This window comes from Dermacentor albipictus, chromosome 4 (genome assembly GCF_038994185.2).
Source record: "Dermacentor albipictus isolate Rhodes 1998 colony chromosome 4, USDA_Dalb.pri_finalv2, whole genome shotgun sequence".
NCBI classification, from domain to species: Eukaryota; Metazoa; Arthropoda; class Arachnida; order Ixodida; family Ixodidae; genus Dermacentor; species Dermacentor albipictus.
In genome coordinates, this window is record NC_091824.1 from 31,821,818 (window position 1) to 31,840,883 (window position 19,066).

At 46.4% G+C, this 19,066-nt stretch overlaps 1 protein-coding gene across 1 annotated transcript in view; it reads left to right on the forward strand.

Annotated features, from left to right (window-relative positions):
• LOC135900144 (phospholipid-transporting ATPase ABCA3-like) overlaps positions 1 to 19,066 on the forward strand; it is a 168,209-nt gene that overhangs the window by 140,177 nt on the left and 8,966 nt on the right. Inside the window, exons 17-18 of the mRNA XM_065429583.2 lie at positions 3,260 to 3,877; positions 5,695 to 5,923. Coding sequence (XP_065285655.1) covers positions 3,260 to 3,877; positions 5,695 to 5,923 — 847 coding nt within the window. The remainder of the gene's footprint in view (positions 1 to 3,259; positions 3,878 to 5,694; positions 5,924 to 19,066) is intronic.

Genomic DNA, 19,066 nt, shown 5'->3' on the forward strand with positions numbered 1-19,066 from the left:
GCTAAAAACTTCACAGGCAGAAGAAGAAAGGCTACCGCAATTCTCCTGAACTTTTGTAAACTAATATGAGCTAGAATTGCACCAAAGTTGTAGCTGGAATTATCACTTTTGTGCATGGAATGCACTCCACTGCTTTCGCGCAAGCGCGAACGAGCTCACATTTTTTTTCCTAATAATGTACCGCTTCAGATATTGCTTGTAGGCGTATTACATATTGTGAATCAGTAACTATATTTCGCCTACTGCTTATGTGCAGCAGAAAGCAAAACATGTTCGTTTGTTGTTATGTAAAATACGCTAAGGGCTTTGCCAGTTTTGCTTTACTGCGCAGTACAGCTACATCTTCCCTCTGACAGAAACACGTTGCACGATCCACTACCCTCCCGCAGAATGTTACTATTGGAAACCCGAGTGTAAAAATGCACATAAAAATGTGATTTTCTTCCAAGTGTGTCTGTAATATACAGTGCCTACTGGTCGGTGGTCCTAGGTACATGTTTACCGCAAATCTAAAGTTGTACCAGAGTTTAAATACAAATGGTGGGACGTTGATTCACCAGTAAAATGTTCTTAGAAGACCTGGTTGTTGACCACTTTGGCACATAACTGGGCACAAACCTCATTATGTCCAGTACAGTTTTCTCTGTGAAAGAACATGACGTGATACGGCTTACTAGACAAAAAATTTGGCTATGTTGCGCCCTGATCGTATTCTATATAAGTACACACCTCATTTCCTTGAATACTGCGTTGGAGTTTCATTGCCTACATGTTGTTAGAATTGCAGATCAGCGCTTTTTAGTTCACGGGCGAGAACAGAAATCTGCACTGTTCTGTCTCACGTATTTATCTCTGCTGATATATAAGAACAGAATGCGAAACAGTCTTTCAGCAAAGAAAGCACGTTATCTTGATGAGTATCTGCTTACCTCCAATGCCAACGTTCATCTGGTTTTGAATGAACTGTATTTCATGCTGAAGCTTAGGTTGTCCTTCATAAAAAGGTTTCAATCGGAACTTTTTCTAGTATATGCTGGCTCAATAAAACAACATTGTCAACACACTGTTTGAGAGTGGTCACAGTGCGATCTAGCGTTATTAACGAGATGAAATAAAGTTGCACTTGGCCGGCAAAACTAGAATACACAGTTTGCCCTTCGTTAATGCAAAAGTTTGGGGATGGCGCAATGACGACTCGCCTGCGATCGCACCTTATGCACAAAGTCGAAGTCCAAAAAAAAAGAACCGATATTCTCGGTGTATCTAACGCCGCGAGCAGACACGAGCAGCGTTTTTGTTTATTTATTTCGTTACTGTGTTATTTAGCTAACTGTTTCGATGCACTCTGTTCGCAATCACGTGGAAAAGCGGTTCACAAGCGCTGGAAAAGCGCCCGAAAAGCACCCACGGTCGATCGGCGATACACTATAGGCATGCCGCCTGCAAAAACGAAGTGCGGCTTCGCCGCGTATATTTTGTTGCTTGACAGGCAAGATTACGGACCTACGCGCAACTACATCATATATAGTAACTCTGCCGTGCCAAGCACGCTATCTTTTGCAGGTAGTTAGGGACATTGTCAACCCCAGTCGTGCCCTCCGAGATGACAAGGTGCGCCGGCAGGATCTCGGAGGTCGGCACTTCGCCCTCGTGCGTCGATTTCGTCAGCCGCTCAGGGTTACCAGGTTTGCCAAGTCCTCGCCTAATTGGCTACTTTAGAGGATCCTGGCGAGCGAAAATCGTGGTTGGCGACTTGGGTACTCCCTGCCTACTTTTGGTGCTGGTAATTCGCAGTGTCCAAATTACCCTCCCTGCGGCGGCTCCCTCGAAGCAGCAGTCCGAAAGGCCTTCAGAATAGTGGCTAGCCGGGCTTGTTGGTACGAACACATTCGTTAGCAAAGAGCGCGAATAAGGGGACACTAAAAAGAGGCACACGACACTTCGCGTATCTTGTGCAGCCCAAAAGCTCAGATCTCCAAGGCTATACTGTTGCGATTTGCAAGCGCCGAAAGCAAATCCAGGGCCTATTAGCCACCATATTAGACACCATGTGGCCAGTTGGTCTCTTCGACTTGTCCCGGACTGTCCAAGATGCTACATATGGAACGCTCATTGGCTGAAAACCCCGCCACGGGCAGTCCGGGACTGTCACGGATGAAGAAGTGAATGGGCGTACAGCAGCTGTCTTTTAATAACAGCAATGAACTAATAACAAAAGTTATGCTTTGTGTGCTGCGTTGAACGGAAGCAATTAGTGGCGTCCTAATCACTCCCCCAGCGATGGTTAGGTCAACAGCGAATCTCGGTGACCGTGCTTCATGAGCCAGAAGCGACTGCAACCGAGAGCACATTATGACACACGTGTTATAAACACTACAGGTCTTAGTGTAGCTGTAAGCTTATAAAAGGCTCTTGCGACTGTCATGGCAAGCAGAAGGTGGTGTAGCCATATAGTGTGCATGAGAACGTTTCGAGAGAAGTCCTAGTGGGTCAAGGACGGCGTGCAACTAATTCATTGTAGTGAAACTGGCGAGACCACTTCGGGTATGAGAAAGCATGCAAGTGTGCGGACGAATTTATAAAATAATTTCAGCTAGCCATTATGGTAAACTATGATACAATAATATGTGATAAGCTTTGTTTTGTTCTGTTATTTTCGTTTGCCCTCAGTGCAGCAGAAAACCACTGGTATTTCTCGCATTTTCATCAAACTGTTATAGCCAAATCGTGAATTCTTGACTTGTCGCACCGTGGCTATTTTTTAGGCTACTAAGTAGAGCTTTTGCCGCAGTTGGCGACGTTCTTGGCGACTTTTCGGAATTTTTAGGCTACTCCAAAGACCTGGCAACCCTGAGCCGCGTATCGAAGCTCGACAAAATAATGTGCAAATCTTTGGGATCACGAACATGACACACCATAACCAAGCTGCGTGACTTCGATGCGCAAATGTGCATGACCAACTGACTGGGTGAGCAGGAGAAATTCGGCCACGCACTTGTTGCCTTGCATCGTGGACGCAGACCGTCGGTCGTGCTGCACCACGAGCGCGGATCGCCGTTACATGCGTGTCGTCTACCTCACTTTGCTTGAACCGGTTTCCTCCCCACCGTATGCGGGACGCTAAACTGCCGCTGGCCCGAGCTGACTCACGCGGGATATTTATTTTTTATCTCGCTCCTTGAGCTAGGCCAAGTTACGCGACTTTAGCATCAAAGATTACGGAACACGTAATCAGGTTTTCTTCTTACCGCATGCGCAGCCTAGTGCGCTACTTCATGGACAAGACCCTGCCCTGCGTCGACACGCTGGTTGTGAGCCACCTGCGCCAGGAGACCGGCCCGTACGCGCCCCTTCACGACGTCAGCCTGTGCATGCACCGGCGCGAGTGCCTCGCCCTGCTTGGGCCTACGGGCTCAGGTCGGTCCCTCCTGCTGCGCGTACTCACCGCGCAGCTGCCCCTGTCGGACGGCAACGCTCACTTACGCGGTGCCGACCTCTTCACTCATCCGACCGAGTTCGTCCGGGCGCTGGGCTACGCGTCCGAAGAGCGCAACGCCGTGGGCTGGCTGACGGGCCGCCAGCTGCTGAGTCACGTGGCCCGCATGCGTCGCGTGCCCCCACAGGGCGTGAAGGTTGTGATCGAGCAACTGCTTCGCATGCTAGACCTAGTGGAGCAGGCTGAGCGTTACGTGGCCGTGTACAGCGGTGGGGAGCGCACCAAACTGGCCGTCGCGCTGGCCTTGGTGGGTGCGCCGCCCGTCGTGCTGCTGGACAAGCCGACCGAAGGGCTCGACCCCGTGTCTCGGCGCCGCGTCTGGCACACCATCGTAACCTTCATCAAAAAGACTCACATGTCTGTGTTACTGGCCACCGACGAGTGAGTGAGTCCATCTGTTCAGGCGTGGACCTACGAGAGGTTGTGGATTGTAGGGGCGCAGCTTTAGTCCTGCTACTACCAATTTATCTAAAGACTTTGAACTGATTTGTGGACAGCGTGCATTCCAGCCAACTATTACGGTCCCTGTATGCATTAAGCTCGATAGAGTCCGCTGGCCGGGGAGAGGAGATACTGTCGGTCGAAATGCAGACTCCTGTCGTCCATGTAACTAGGCGCTTTTAGCTTAGCGCGAAGGATGTCAATTCCGTTATAATAAGAAACAACTACCTCTGTCTCTTTTCCTCCTCTGTAGTGGTTCAGCAGTACTTAGGGGTCCCTACGAGAAAAACTAACATGCCTTTTTTATAGGCAGGCTATTGCAATGGGCTTTACTAGTGACCAGACATTGCTGCATCTTTCGGTCATACTACACATGAAGGCATGATTTTTATCGCTGTAGTCGTGCTGACCGATGTTGTATATCGTAGTTTATAACTAGGTATAATCAGGGTAATGTTTTTGAGGAGGTCGAAAGTGGTGCAGTGGATGTATTGGGATTTTGAAGCACGAATTCCTCCCTTAAAGATAAAAAGAAGAAAGGGGCTGGCAGATGGAATGGCACACTGTGGTATAAACTTTTTTTTTTTTTTAAAACAGGGTTGAAGTGCATCAGACAGGCTGGCCAACGTTTCGATAGGTGGACCTATCTTTGACGAAGATAGGTCCACCTATCGAAACGTTGGCCAGCCTGTCTGATGCACTTCATCCCTTAAAGATAAGTTCGTTACAACCTAAAGCTTTACAGGTAATGTGAAAATCTGTTTCATTTGTGCCAGTATTGTCAGTGCCCGAAAGGCCGCAATACGTACCAGCGAAGAACTGCAGGTTTACTAGAGCACGCATCCGTGGTATGTTGAACCTTTTGCACAAGGCTCACGAGTGGTCATCGACATGTTTCCACTTAGCTCACTTAACCAAAGGTTTCTGAATACTGAACCATTTACAGAGACGGGTAACTCGGACGAGTAAGCCATAGGCAGCTCGAGCTACGGGTCCTCAGAATCATTACTAGACTGATGTGTAAAGGGGTCTTGAGCCACTTTTTATCGACACGGAAAAATGTATTTGAAGTGATAAATAGGCTTTTTCAGAAATACCTTGCTGCGAAGAAACTAATTAAATGCGTTCAGCAGAAGCGAAGTTATTGGCAATCGAACGCAGCCTACGCTGGGCTTCTGTTTCTTCTACAATGCCTTGCACTGCCAAGGCTACGGCGCAGCGGGGCGTGCACACGATACTCCGCCTTGTAAATGTCTGGCGGGCAGTTCAAATTTCATTTTGGATTTTAAAGTGGAAGCCGCCACTTCTGCGTTTGGTGCCTACAATGCACTAAACATAAACCAAACGCGATTGTCCTCAGCGTGCCGCAGTGCGCTTAGCCAGTGGATCGTGGCGCCACCCCGCGGCGACGGCGGTACCTACGCCCTGTAACCGACCGCTGCTTGAAGTCAGCTATCGGCCAATAGCAACCGTCTAAGGGAATGATGAAATAAAGCGTCCGATGACGAAATAAAGCGTCCAGGAGACAGTGAGGACGAGGCTTTCTGTTGACAAGAGAGCGTTTGAGAGAAAGGTGACTTTGCGATCCGCTTGCAAGCTCTACGCGCCGCGTACGACAGCAAAACCGGGCAAATAAACTGACAGCAGCGCATGCTACCGACGATCTATGCTATTTCACCAAGCCCGAGAGGTGGCTCAGGGCCCCTTTAAGAACAGCTTGTTTAGCACGAGCAAACGTGGTGCGCCTCCGTACGCAGCATCGAAGAGGCCGAGGCCGTGGGTTCTCGAGTGTTGTTCCTGCACCGGGGACGTGCGCGGCCTATGCTAAGCGATGATGACCTGTATCCGTATTGTGATCGAGGGTACGAGATCACCATGTCCCTGGATGACTTGAGTGGCCTTACGATTACCGCTGCTCAGCAGGAGGTCAGGGACACCGTACAGAACCTGTTCCCGGGTCGCAACCTCGCTGTCACCACATTGAAGGTATAACTGTAATCACTGCATATAGAAAAGCACTAGAAGTGCTGCTGCAACAGAAGCAACTACTTCTGATACTACTATTAGGCGTAAGCCTTTAGTGGCGCTCATGAGTGTCCGGGCGTTGTCGTGGTGGACGCAGGAAAGCGGTGCTCACTCGCTAGAGGAGCAAGGAGAGGAGGCACATCGGCGAGGGGAGCAGGAAGAAGAGGCGCCATGCCAGTAGCGCTTTGCGAGTGGGCGCGCAGGAGAGCGCGGACATGCGCGAGGGGGTCCGCGCACATCGGCGACAGACCTTGCAGCCTTATGGCTCTGCTTGCTTCCCATGCTTGCGGCCACGGCGGCGTCCGTTCCCAGAACTGTTCAGACAAGAGCAACAGGGGCAGTCATAGATAGGTTTTCGCCTGTCGCAGCTTAGCTCAGCAAAGTGCCCATAGATTTTTACTACTGGTGCTTCCACTACTACTGCTACTACTGCTACTACTGCTACTACTACTACTACTACTACTACTACTACTACTACTAGTACTACTACTGTCCATACTGCTGCGGCTACGACTTCTCCTAATGCTGCTAAACCAAAAACGTTTAGCAGAATTTATCGTAAATGACTCCTGCAAATATCCCACGGCCCTCCGCCCCCACTGGCTGTGAAGCACCTGACAAAGGCGGCGGTCAGACTTGCGATGCGCCAGAGGGTGCTAAGGCACTGGATACGGACAAGCAACCACTACACATTGAATGTGTCAACGTGTTACACGGGAACCCTCAAGAGAGTTTAGCTTAGTAGGGCTCTTTGAGGAATTATCAAACATTGCCTGGGATATCATTGGCCTTAGTGAGGTTAGAAGAATTAATGAGGCTTATACAGTGCTGACTAACGGCCACGTGCTCTGCAACAGAGGTCTTCCATATAAGAGTAAACTATGAGTACGATTTTTATTCCATAAGAACATATAGCGTGGTACATTGAATATTGATTATTATTACTGACATTGATTAAATATAATATGCAAGATAATAGATTATAATTGTGTACTGGGAGTTATTGTACACAACTGCATTCTGACTGGTTTCTCCGTAATAACATTAAAGTGTGTGTATGTATTTGTGTTTAAAAATACTCTTATATCTACACTTTATGCGGGATTGTATTGCTACACCAGCCGCTACCGTGCCTGTCAGCTAAACCGGAGCTTTGTCAAGCTGAAGGAATTTCTGCTTTTTTTCCGGCTCTCCCTTTTTCATCTTGTATGCAGTGGTGTAAAAATTAAAAGCATGATGATGATGATGATGATTTCTATAGCATTAACTAGAGGGTAGCAGTCTTCGTAATAAAGCTGAACCAGAGGTATAGCATAAATGTAGTACAAGCCTACGCTCCAACCTCCGGCCATGATGATGAAGAAATAGGGCAGTTTTAGGAAGATGGTTCATTAGGAATGATAAAGTACAACCTCAGCATCATGTAGTCATGGGCGACATCAATGCAACAATGGGCAAAAGATGCTACGGAACACGCAATTGGTAACTACGACATTGATTCTAGGAATACTGGAGGAGTGATGTCGCTAAAATTCGTGCAAACGAATCAGCTCCAAATAATGAATACCTTCTTCAGAAAGCGCAGTAAGAGTAAGCGCAAGTGGAAAAATCCTCATGGAAAAAGAAGTAATGAAATACATTCCATACTGTCTGCCAATTCCTGCGTAATTCAGGACGTGGAAGTGATAGGTAGGGCATAGTGCATTGATGATAGGTTAGTGAAGTATAAGATTTTTCTCAATTTAAGGAGAAAAAGAGTAAAATTAGTCAAAAAGAACAGGCCAGCTCAGATGCAGCAAGGGTAAATGAATTCAGATGAATTCTGGCTGATGATCGCAAGCTTTTGTTGTAATGCAAGTATCCAGCTTTAGAAAAGGAAGATGAAAATAACCTAGAGGTAATAAATGGAATGCTAACAATGCTGATATCAGAAGCAGCGATTGAAGTGGGAGGCCACACACCAAGGTAACCATTAGGTAAGCTCTCTGAAGTAACAAAGGACCTAATAGAGAAACGACAGAGCCTGAAAATGTCTAACTCAAGATACTGAGCTGAATTCGCCGAACTGTCCAAACTGATCAACAAGTAGAAAGTAAGGAATACTCGAAATTATAACGTGGGAAAGGTTGAAGAAGTGAAAAACGGCAACAGCATGAAATCAGTGAGAACAAAACATGGCATAGGATAAGGTAAGACGCATGCATTGAAAGATTAGCAGGGTAATGTCATCAGAAATTTCGACGATACAGGTATAATAAATGCAACAGAAGTACATTATACTGACCTGTATGGCAGCCACGCTACCTTCATTCGAAGTAGTAATGAATATGATACACAGGCCCCTTCTATACCTAACGATGAACTTAGAATATTGCAACATATAACACGGCAAAAGTTGCAGAAGAAGATGGAATAGCAGTCAACTGAATCAAAGAGGGAGGAGCTATAGAATACGCCCGAGAAGCTTTCGGCCCTTCATACGCAATGCCTCACGACTTCAAGTGTACCAGAGCGCTGGAACAATGCCAAAATCATACCAATTTATAAGAAAGGAGACCTTAAGGAATTGAAGAATTATAGGCCTGAAACCTTGCTTTCAGTACCTTACGATATATTGAAGAAAATTTCCAATGAAGTAAGAAAAATAAAGAAATCACCCAAGAGAACTGGCTGGCTTCAGGAAGGGATATTCTAAAATGAATCACATCCACCAAATCAATCAGGTTATTTATAAATTTACGGAGTGCAATCAACCTTTCGGTATGGCTTTCATATGAATATGATACACCTCGATAGCATACTTAGGGCTATTGGGGATACAATGAACGAAGCAATTTCGGAGAGTGACATTGAGATATGCCACCGTGTACTAACTCGGGACGCCTCGCGACAGAATATTGTTGTCCAGTTTCGCCGCCGTTGTAAACAGAATGCCCTGCTTGAAAAGGCACGAAAAAAGCGCATTACCACCGCTGACATCGGACAGCAAGGGTGCGATCTTGTACGCGTTCCAAAATAGAACGGAGGCGGTTCGTTCTTTACGTCATGAAATAGGCGGTATGTTCCGTTCCGTTCGTCCGATAGCAGACGACACGGAATGATTGACAGCAGATATCACGTCACAATTGACATCATGGCGTTCGGCATGGTTCAAATTGACGAATCGTATTTGGCTCGGTGGAACGAACCGCCTCCGTTCTATTTTGGAACGCGTACAAGATCGCACCCCAAAGTTCCCAGCCCATATACATAAACGAGCAGCTTTGTCCTGCATTGAAAATGCTACTTGGAAAGACAGTAGCCAAAAAAAAAAACGAGATGAGCTGGCGTTTCTGCTGGACAAAAGAAGGCAAGATATTCGTGAGGAAAACGGAGTCGTCAGGTGTTCTTCGTGTCACAAAGCTCAGTGACCTTGATAAGATAGAGTTAGCTACGCACGTGTACACCTTTCATTTCAACAACATGGAAAATCACCTTTTATCGGTTTGAGAATTGCGCACGTTGTCGCGAAACAAGAAATATTCATCTTCTTTGCTTCACATTAATACCCAGTCCGCTAGAAATAAAGAGGAAGAAATACAATGTTTATTTTTTCGTAGTGCTTTTCAGTTTGATGTTGTGATGCTGACTGAGACATGGTATCGAGATGCTACAGAAGTGTTGCAAATTCCAGGATATACTTCTTACTTTTTAAACCGTGGCTCTAAAAGTGGGGGCGGAGTTATGATGCTAATTAAATGTAACATCAGCTATGTTATCGTACAGGAATTTTCGAAAATTACCCCTGACTTCGAGATACTCACCGTGAAAAGCGGTGCTAGAGTGTACAGCGTAATGTATCGTCCACCCAACGCAAATTTTTCCACTTTCTTTGCATTTCTGGAAACCTTCCTAAGCTATTTTAACGATATGGCCGACACTGTGATCCTTGGAGGTGACATGAACATCGACTGCTTGCAACAATCATCAAATCATAACGAATTTTGTAGAATCCTGCATGCGAACAACTACATCAATGCAATTAGCGTACCGACACGAGTGCAACCAACTTCATCGACCCTACTTGACGTCTTTATTACCAATATTACCTCGAAGTATCTAAGTGCTGGTGTCATCAGCTCTCACATGAGCGATGACCTCCCGATTTTTCTTTTAACGCAGTACGCTAAACCATCCAACACATTAAAACCCCGGCCTGCCAAAACTTACAGACAGATAAATTCTTGTACACTGGAATCATTTTGCTGTAATCTGCGTCTCGCTGATTGGAGCCAAGTCATAGATTCTACTGAACCAGAAGGGTCCTATACAGAGTTCATAAGGGTCTTTAAGGCGGCGTATGACCAAAGTTTTCCGTGCAAGTTAAGAAAACGAACTCGGAAAGCCCGTAAACCATGAGTCACATGGGAACACCTTCAGAGTATGAAAGAAAAAGATGAGCTGTACCAGCGTTTCATGAAAACAAGACACCCGACTGACTTGCAGGTTTTTAAGCGTTTCCGAAACAATCTAAACAAACAGCTCCGAGATGCAAAACGGATATACATGACCAATCTTTTTTCTCCCGATGTGTGCAGGAAACCCTACATAGTCTGGAAACGACTAAATACCGTACTGCGAGGCGACCCCAAAGAGGAATCAGTTTTATCAATCACCAATGGAGGCGAGACATTAACAGATACCCATTTAGCGGATTCCTTTAACGAGTACTTCACATCATTAGTCAAGAGTAAGCACGATCCCAAATGCCTTGACTACTTAACAACACGAATAATGGATCGTGCATTTTTGTTTCCCACTACAGTGCACGAAATTGTAAGTTCAGTCATGTCCCTGAGGAATAGTATGTGTACCGATGCTGATGACTTCCAAATACAACCTGTAAAATATGCCATCAATATAATCGCACCGATTTTAGAACATGTAGTCAACCTTATGTTTTCCGGCGATACTTTCCCCAAAGGACTTCAGACGTCAAAAGTATCAGAGATTTTCAAGGGCAGCGATATTAACGACTTCTCTAATTACAGGCCAATTTCAATTATTCCCATGTTTTCAAAATGCATTGAAAAGTTGATATATGAGCGCATGTCCAGCTTTACAATAAAACACCGCATTATCACGCCATGTCAATACGGTTTTAGGAGAGGCTGCTCAACCGAAACGGCCCTTCTTAGCCAAAAAGAACACGTTTTGCAGTCCTTTGAAAATCCACTATGCACACTAGGCATATTCGTTGATTACTCTAAAGCATTTGATTCAATTAGGCACCAGTCTCTACTTGCGAAACTGGAACATTATGGCTTTAGAGGCACTTTCCTAACACTTCTCACGTCCTATTTTCATCATCGTCGGCAGCAAACCAGTGTTAACGGTTTTCTATCTAAAGTAAAACCAATTCGTGCTGGTGTGCCTCAGGGCAGTATCTTAGGCCCATTACTCTTCAACATATATGTGAACGACATAGTAAACATAGACAGTAACACAAAATTTATTTTATACACAGACGATACAAGTATTTTCATAACAGTGTGTGATCCGTCTAGCCTCACAGAAAAAGGCAACGTGGTGTTAAATAAACTTCACGCTAGGAGTGTCGTTAACTCATTCAACTTAAACACTGCAAAGACGAAAGCAGTTTTATTTCGCCCTCATCACAAAGCACTCAATATAACCAGCAGTCTAAAAATTGGGTCATCAAATATACCAATATCGTGCGAAGCTAAAAGTCTTGGCGTTGTTTTTGAAGAACACATGACGTGGACAGTTCTAGTAAATGAAACATTAAATAAACTTTCAAAAACTGTAGGGGTTTTGTGCAAATATCGCCATATCTTGCCTCAGAATATAAAATTGTTAATTTACAAATCCCTGTTTTTGTCGAAATTATCGTACTGCTATTTAGTCTGGGGCACGACAACACAAACACTCAGAAACTACATAAACTCCAAAAGAAAGACCTTCGCAACATCGTTAATGCTACATACGACACACACACGGAACCAATCTTTAAGGCCATAAATCTATTAGCAGTAAATGAGCTTCACCCTACAATGTTAAATAAACGCTACAAATTGGAAGTGAAAAATAACAATTCATTTCTTACTGAATTGTCCGGACTACGCCGGCTTGAGCATGCCCGCACATTGAGAATGCGTGATCTTTGGAAGGTGCCTAGAACACGTACAAAGTACGGCACTCAGATGCTAAAATACCAGTTACCGGCACTGCTTAACAATTCAGAGTTTCAAATATAACACAGTGCCACACCTAATTGTCTTCTTTCCTTTACTGTGACGTTCTAATTATCGGTGCTTTTTGCTTTCGCAATAGAGTGTGTAATCTCATGCAGTATTCATGTACTCATGTGACCCTGTCGTGTGTCCAAGCGTATTTGTTTCTTATTTTATTCTTTGTTTCTACACAATGATTTGTTGTTATGCTTCTTTTACTAGTATTTATAACAATAGCAGTGGATTTAGGAGCGTAAATGCACACACACCTGACTTCTATACACTGTTCGGTTTATTTATGTAGGCGTGCTGTATTTGTTATGTACCTTGTCTGCCAATATTCGGGGGTGCAGACCTCGTCAAGCCTGATGAATGGCTTTTTGTCTGTACCCACCAAGTGTCTTTGATACTGAAATAAAATGATTGATTGACTGATTGATTGATATTATGAAAAGGAATTTGATTTACTAAAGGTAGCAGCAGTGATAGAGGCATTGAATAGTCAAGGAGTATACGAGCTAGCATGAATATCTTGGGCAATATTTACAAAGATTCCACAGCTATAAGGCTCGCTACGGGAAAATGAGAACATTTCATATCAAGAAAGGCGTCAAACAAAGAGACACAATCTCTACAGTGCTACTAACTTTATTCCCAGAGGAAGTATTCAAGCTATTTACAGGGAACGCTAAGGGATGAGTATCAACGGCAATTATCTCAGCAACGTTTGGTTTGCAGATGACACAGTCCTGTTCCGCAAGAGTGCACATGTATTGCAACAAATTATCGAGGACCTTGACCAAAAAAGTGCAAGCGCAGGATTGAATAATAGAGAGAGGACAAAGTGTGATGTTCAGGAGCCAGATAAGGAAACGAGAATTTATGATCGCCAGTCAGCCTCTAGAATCTGTACAGCAGTATGTTTATCTAGATCGTTTGCTCGCAGGGGACCCTGATCATGAGAGGGAAATCTACAGAACAGAAAAAAAAACGGGTTGGAGTGGATACGATAGGCATTACCAAATCCTAGGTAATCTAGGAGATTAACTAAGAATCTCGAGAACAAGTTAAGGAATGTGCAAAGAGCGATGGAAGAAAAAATGTTATGCGTAACGATAACGTAGAGTAAGAGAGCGGTGTGGGGAAAAGAGTAAACGGAGGTAGCCGATATTCTAGGTGACATTAAGAGAAAAAATGGAGCTAGGTAGCGCACGCAATAGGTACAGTATGGGTACCAGGGCAAGGGTAGCTCAGTCGAGGGCGGCAGAAAACTAGTTAAGGTGATGAAAGGAAATGTGCAGGTGCAAGTTGGATTCAGCTAGTGCAAGACAGGTGTAATTGGAGATCGCAGGGCCTTGGTCCGGCAGTGGCCGTAAGAATAGGCTCATGATGGGGGGGCCAGGTGACATAAGAAGGCAAGGAAAAGTAAACTAGAAAAACTTAAATTTAAGGTACGCTACGGTACGTTTCTAGTACTTCAGAAAAATAAACATCGCTCATATTTGTCCAGTGGATAAACGACGTAGGACATGCGGACGCAAAGTCGCATTGAAGCACCGCAGCGTGTGGACGACTCTACGGAAGCGGCCGCCTATGGTGCTAACATTTCTGCACCTACCACGGTAACATAGTGGCGATGGCATAGCTCGAGGTTGCGAGTTCGATGTCGACCGTGGCAGCCTCATTTCAATGCATGCAAAATTTGAAAACGCGCGTACGCTCAGGTTTAGGCGTAGGGTAAACAGTCCAAGGTGATCATAATTAAAACGGAGTCCCTCACTACCGTATGCTTCATAATCCGATTGCTGGCTTCGCACGTTAAGTCGCCTAATTTAAGTGACGTTTAATACTTGTGCCACGAAGCGTTGTGTCGTGTGAGGCAATGACAGTGCTAGCGGTCACAACGCCTCAAGCAAACAGGTCTCGCTGTGTGTTCCGTGTACTACGTCGACAAAGACAAGTGGTGCACGCCAGTAGCGTTTACCACCAACTCACCACTCCAGTACTTCAGTAAGTGCTGGTGAACTTAAACATTCCCCATAAGCATCACTGCCAGTTATTGTCAGTCAACAAAAACTATACAGAAAAGTTGGCTTAAATCGATTCCCACAGTGCGTGTAATCCGCCTAATTTATCTCTCAATGTCAACTAAAATATCGCCTATCACCCTTTGCTCTCTGATCCACACTGCTCTCCTACTGTCACTTAGCGCTACGCCTAACATTTTTCTGCGTTCCATCGTTATTTGTGCGGCCCTTAACTTGTTCTCGAGCTTTTTCTTTAACCTACAAGTTTCTGCCCCGCATATTAGCGTCGTCAGAATATTAGCGACGTTAGAATGCAATGATTGCACACTGTTCTTTTCAACGGAGCGGTACTCTTCAAGTCAGGACTTGGTAACGCCTGCCGTGCGCATTATAACCAATTTTAGAAAGCCTATCCTTTTGTTCATTAAGGCAATCTTGAGCCCTTTTCTTACAGTGGCTAACAGCGATTCTGAACCACCGTGATCGCTTAGTGGCTATGGCGTTGTGCTGCATATCACGAGTTAGCGGGATTAAATCCTTGGTAGGGTAGCCGCTACAATGGAGACGAAATGCCCTGTGCCGTGTCGTTGACGCACGTGAAAGAGTGCGATGTGGTGAAAATTAATGCGGAGTCTCCCTCAGCGGCATGGCTGATTAAACATTACTGTAATTGGCGATTTTGGCACGTTGGAACCCTGGATAATAAAAGAAAAGTAAATGCTGTTTAAAAAGGTTTCTCCAAGAATGCGCCAATACCTAATGGCTCAAGAATTGGCTATAATTCACTGATTCAATGAACGTTTATCGAAGTGGTTGTGGCATTTGTTCTGATGGCGTCCCTCAGTCCAGGAAGCCGTGGTCGTCAGCTGCACTCACTACCCTGTAGGTCAGCAGTGTCTACTAGGTATGTAGGGGTGATGGTAGAGACGACAGAGCTAGTCCGGCTTGTGAGGATAGTCCAGGACCATGTGTTAGGGAGTATTCGGCTGATCTGGACAGTATTGACATTGTCACTGGTAGAGTCCGGGATGCAGTATAATGAACTTACGGGAACCAAAGAAGCCGTTGGCTGTCATGTGTTATCTTACTAGGATGCGTGCGTGCTTCAGAGATACCTTAGAGCCGATGTGCCGGTTTTACGTATTCTTTTTTAATAGATAACAGAGGAGTACTCACTAGCCAAACCTTAGGCAAACTTTGAAAATAAGCAAATGCCACGTAGCTGGACACAACAAAGGTAATGTTTTTTGCCGTCGCTTGAAGATACTCGAATTATTTCTTCATTCCGCATAATTACATATTTATTCTAAATAACGAACTTCTCAAATAATATAATTATATGAAAAGAGTCAGCTGTAGAGCGACATGAAAGTGTCATTGTAGAGCGACATGAAAAAAATTAACCGACGATTACGCTTTGTGGTAATGCGATGTTTCCGCGCAGCTGCTGCCTTATTTCAACTTCAGGCAACTGCATACAGAACACACCGCGCTGAACGGAAGCGCTTCTGCAGTTAGGATTGGGCAGCACGCACCGCGATCCGCTGCTATCGACCCGGTGCTCCGGCGACGCGCCATCTCATGGTGGGTCACCGCCGCGGAGAGGGAGGAGATTAGCAATTATTATTTAATGTTTCTACTGAGGTGGGATGAGGAAACGGGTGGAGAACAGGCGTATTTAGTAGCATTCACTCACAGAAAGGCCTCAATGTGGTCGTACAAGGTTGGGGTAGGAACTAGAAGTAAGGGGACGAAACGCTATTACTGTCTTTCGAGTCACCACAACGGCACTGCGCCAGGTAAGGGGAGGTATAGGACAAGTGCGGAGGCGGGAGAAGGACAGCCAGGCGCAAGCATTGAGAAAGGCGACAAATCCCACTGGGGAACGCGCCCTGCAAACGGGAAAGCGAGAGACACGGCTGACAGCCGCACAGCCACGTGACGCGGAGACGGAGGAGCGGAAAGCTGTGGATCATCCGCGAGGCAGCAAGGAGCGCCCGCCGCCGGCACCGCGGCAGTGCCGCGACAGCCTCAGAAGGGACGGCGAGGGCGCAGTGGACGGTAGCGGCGAGAGTCACCGCAACGGCGCTGCGCGGAGGAAGGCGACGAGAGGATAGGCGGGAACACGTGATGCCACTTTGGAGCACAACGGGAGAGGGAGACCCGCGCCGCGCGCGAGAGACGGCAGTAGGAGCGCGCAGACGATGACCTTAGTTACGGCGAGAAACGACGGCGCCGCGAAACGCAGGAACGGGTGCCAGAGGGCTGCGCTTCCAAAACTCCCAATACTGCTTTCCGTTGCTCAATACGTTTTAGAGAAAAGTGCTTTTCCGAGCGTGAAAGAAGCCCGCAAATGCACGGAATGCTGCCACGCATTCACTCGAAGAACTTTGCGTGTATTCGCGGGCTCCTTTCATGCTCGGAAAAAACACTTTTGTGTAGCGCGTATTGACCGACGGGAAGCTGTATCAGGAGTCTTTCATGTTGCTCTACAATTTCATCATTGACACTTATGATCACTCGCCTATGGCTCTATCAGAGGTTATTCTTATTCCATACCTCTTTACGGTCAGCTGGTCATGTGCAGTTTGTCTCTGAAGGCCATTCCAGTCTCTGGCACTTCGGACGAAGAATGACTGCAGGAACGTAGTGGTGTTGGCTTGTGGCGCGATTACCGAGTTTGGATGGCGTGTTGGACGATCACGATGAGCCAGCTAGAAACGAAGTGGTGCGGGCTTGTGGCGCGATTACCGGGTTCGCATGACCTGTTCGACAATCACGATGAGCCAGCTGGCTCATCGTGATCGCTAATCGGTAATTCGGCACAATGACATAAATAATCTAAGCATCTCTAAGCGATGACACACAACATTACCTTGTTTCTGTCCAGGCTAGGTGGCATTCGAAGATTTTTTAAGTTTCGGTAAAGTTACGTGGTACACCCTGTTTAACATTCTCCCTGTAGAGAGTGATAAACAGCCGCCATTCAAAATGCGTGAAGTAGCTAAAGAGGCTATCTGGCCACAATATTATGAAATATAAAATAAAAAATAAATAAAACGCTATAGTTTTGCCAGACAGGCGATGCATTGATTGAGATAGCAAGCTATTAGACCGCTGTACAAACTGGGTTAGTCGTTTTATCAGTTGCGTATTCTGCTGTAAACATTCGCTTACTACTAAATTAACAAGTATGTTGTCATGCGCGCAAAGGCGAACACGAACACATTTCACTTTATCACCGCTCACGCTCGCGGTCACAGCAGACACGAAATCGTCAGCTACATCCGGCCGCCTAGCCTTCGAACCTCTAAGATTACCTCTAAGGATTACCTCTAAGTATGCGCGCGGCCGCCACCGCTGAAGCGAAAAAGTAGATGCGCCCTAATCTGCCCCTCCCCCCTCCTAGTGCGCGCAAATCTCTCCGCTTCGCAACTGCCGCTTACGTGCGTGAGAAAATGTCGTGTACCCGCCCCGCCTTCCTCGATTGCGAGTGCCACAAGATACCGCTGGATTACTCAGTTACACTCCTCTTCTCACCCAAGCAACCTTCGCTCGCCCGTAAAGCACAGCGTGTGGCTGCGATGTCATCCCAGTAATAAATAAATAGATCCGCGGACACCTTAGCACTTCTTATGAGGTGCGAATGCGAAAGTATTAATGTCCAATTCAAAGCCACTGAGGAGTTGTTCGAGTTACGTATCCCTCGCGGGCAGGCGAGCGCATTGGGGGGCTTGGAATGTTTTGATTTGGCCTTACCGAGGCGCAGTTAGAACGCAGGCGAGAACTTGCGCGGACAAGGAAATCGCGGATTACACAGGGTTCCTATAGCGAGAGCGAGGGTGGCGTGGTCGCGCGGCGATGCCCCTACCTTAGCGCAACACGGCGTGCTAATACGGCTGCAGGTGTTACCTTTTCCTCGCTGTGCACCGTCGAGGCGCGCTCGTGCAGAGGCGTCGCATCCATCAAGAAATTCGGTGCCCTTTCGCTCCTAGAGATGAAAGACGTCGGCTTTTTCACTCAATGGACAATCTGACGTTTTCGCGTAAACAAGAAAATAACTAAATAAAGATAACTGAATAAATACATTTAGTGACGGATCATCTGAGTATACTGCGAAGGAGCACACTTTCGCGTGTTTATGATCTTTTTATCTTCAAGTACAGCTTAAATAACGCGGCGGCTCGTTTAACTGCTAAAGGACACATTTCCAATGTCGACTGCTTCGTCTCTTATAAACTTCTTGTAAAGCTGCCACTGCGTATTGCATGAGTACTAACTAAGCGCGCCTGTGTTTCGAGCCTGTGTGAGCCGGCTTGGGCGCGGCTGCACGCATGCACTCGCATATAGGTGACACAAACGCACGCACACGCAGGTAGGCGCAGGTAAAGGCTCATTCGCACTAGGCCGAACCTATAGCGATTTCGATCTGCCAACTGTCTTCGACAGCGCCATTTTTCCTTCGTGTCCGCCCCTCTGTCACACTGTACCGACGCCGACGATCTGCCGAAGTCGGCGGAGGCGCCGACACGAAGGAAAAAAAAAAGTGCTGTCGTGGAGAGTCCGCAGATCGAAATCGGTGTCCGTTCGGCCTAGTGCGAATGAGCCTTAAGGAGACACACGCGCGACAGTCTTCACAGAGCAGTCTGCGTGGTACAGCGATTAAAAAGAGCATGCGCGAGCATTGTGAGTATTAGCCGCGACATCTTTCAGTGACGCACTCTTGCTGGTCACTTCATGGGCAGGACGCCCCTCATACAGGCGCACAAAGTTTGTGCGTGCCTGGAAATGAGTTTGTGCGAGCCATGCTTCCTGAAGGTTCTCTCGGCTGCTTGCTGCTGTCT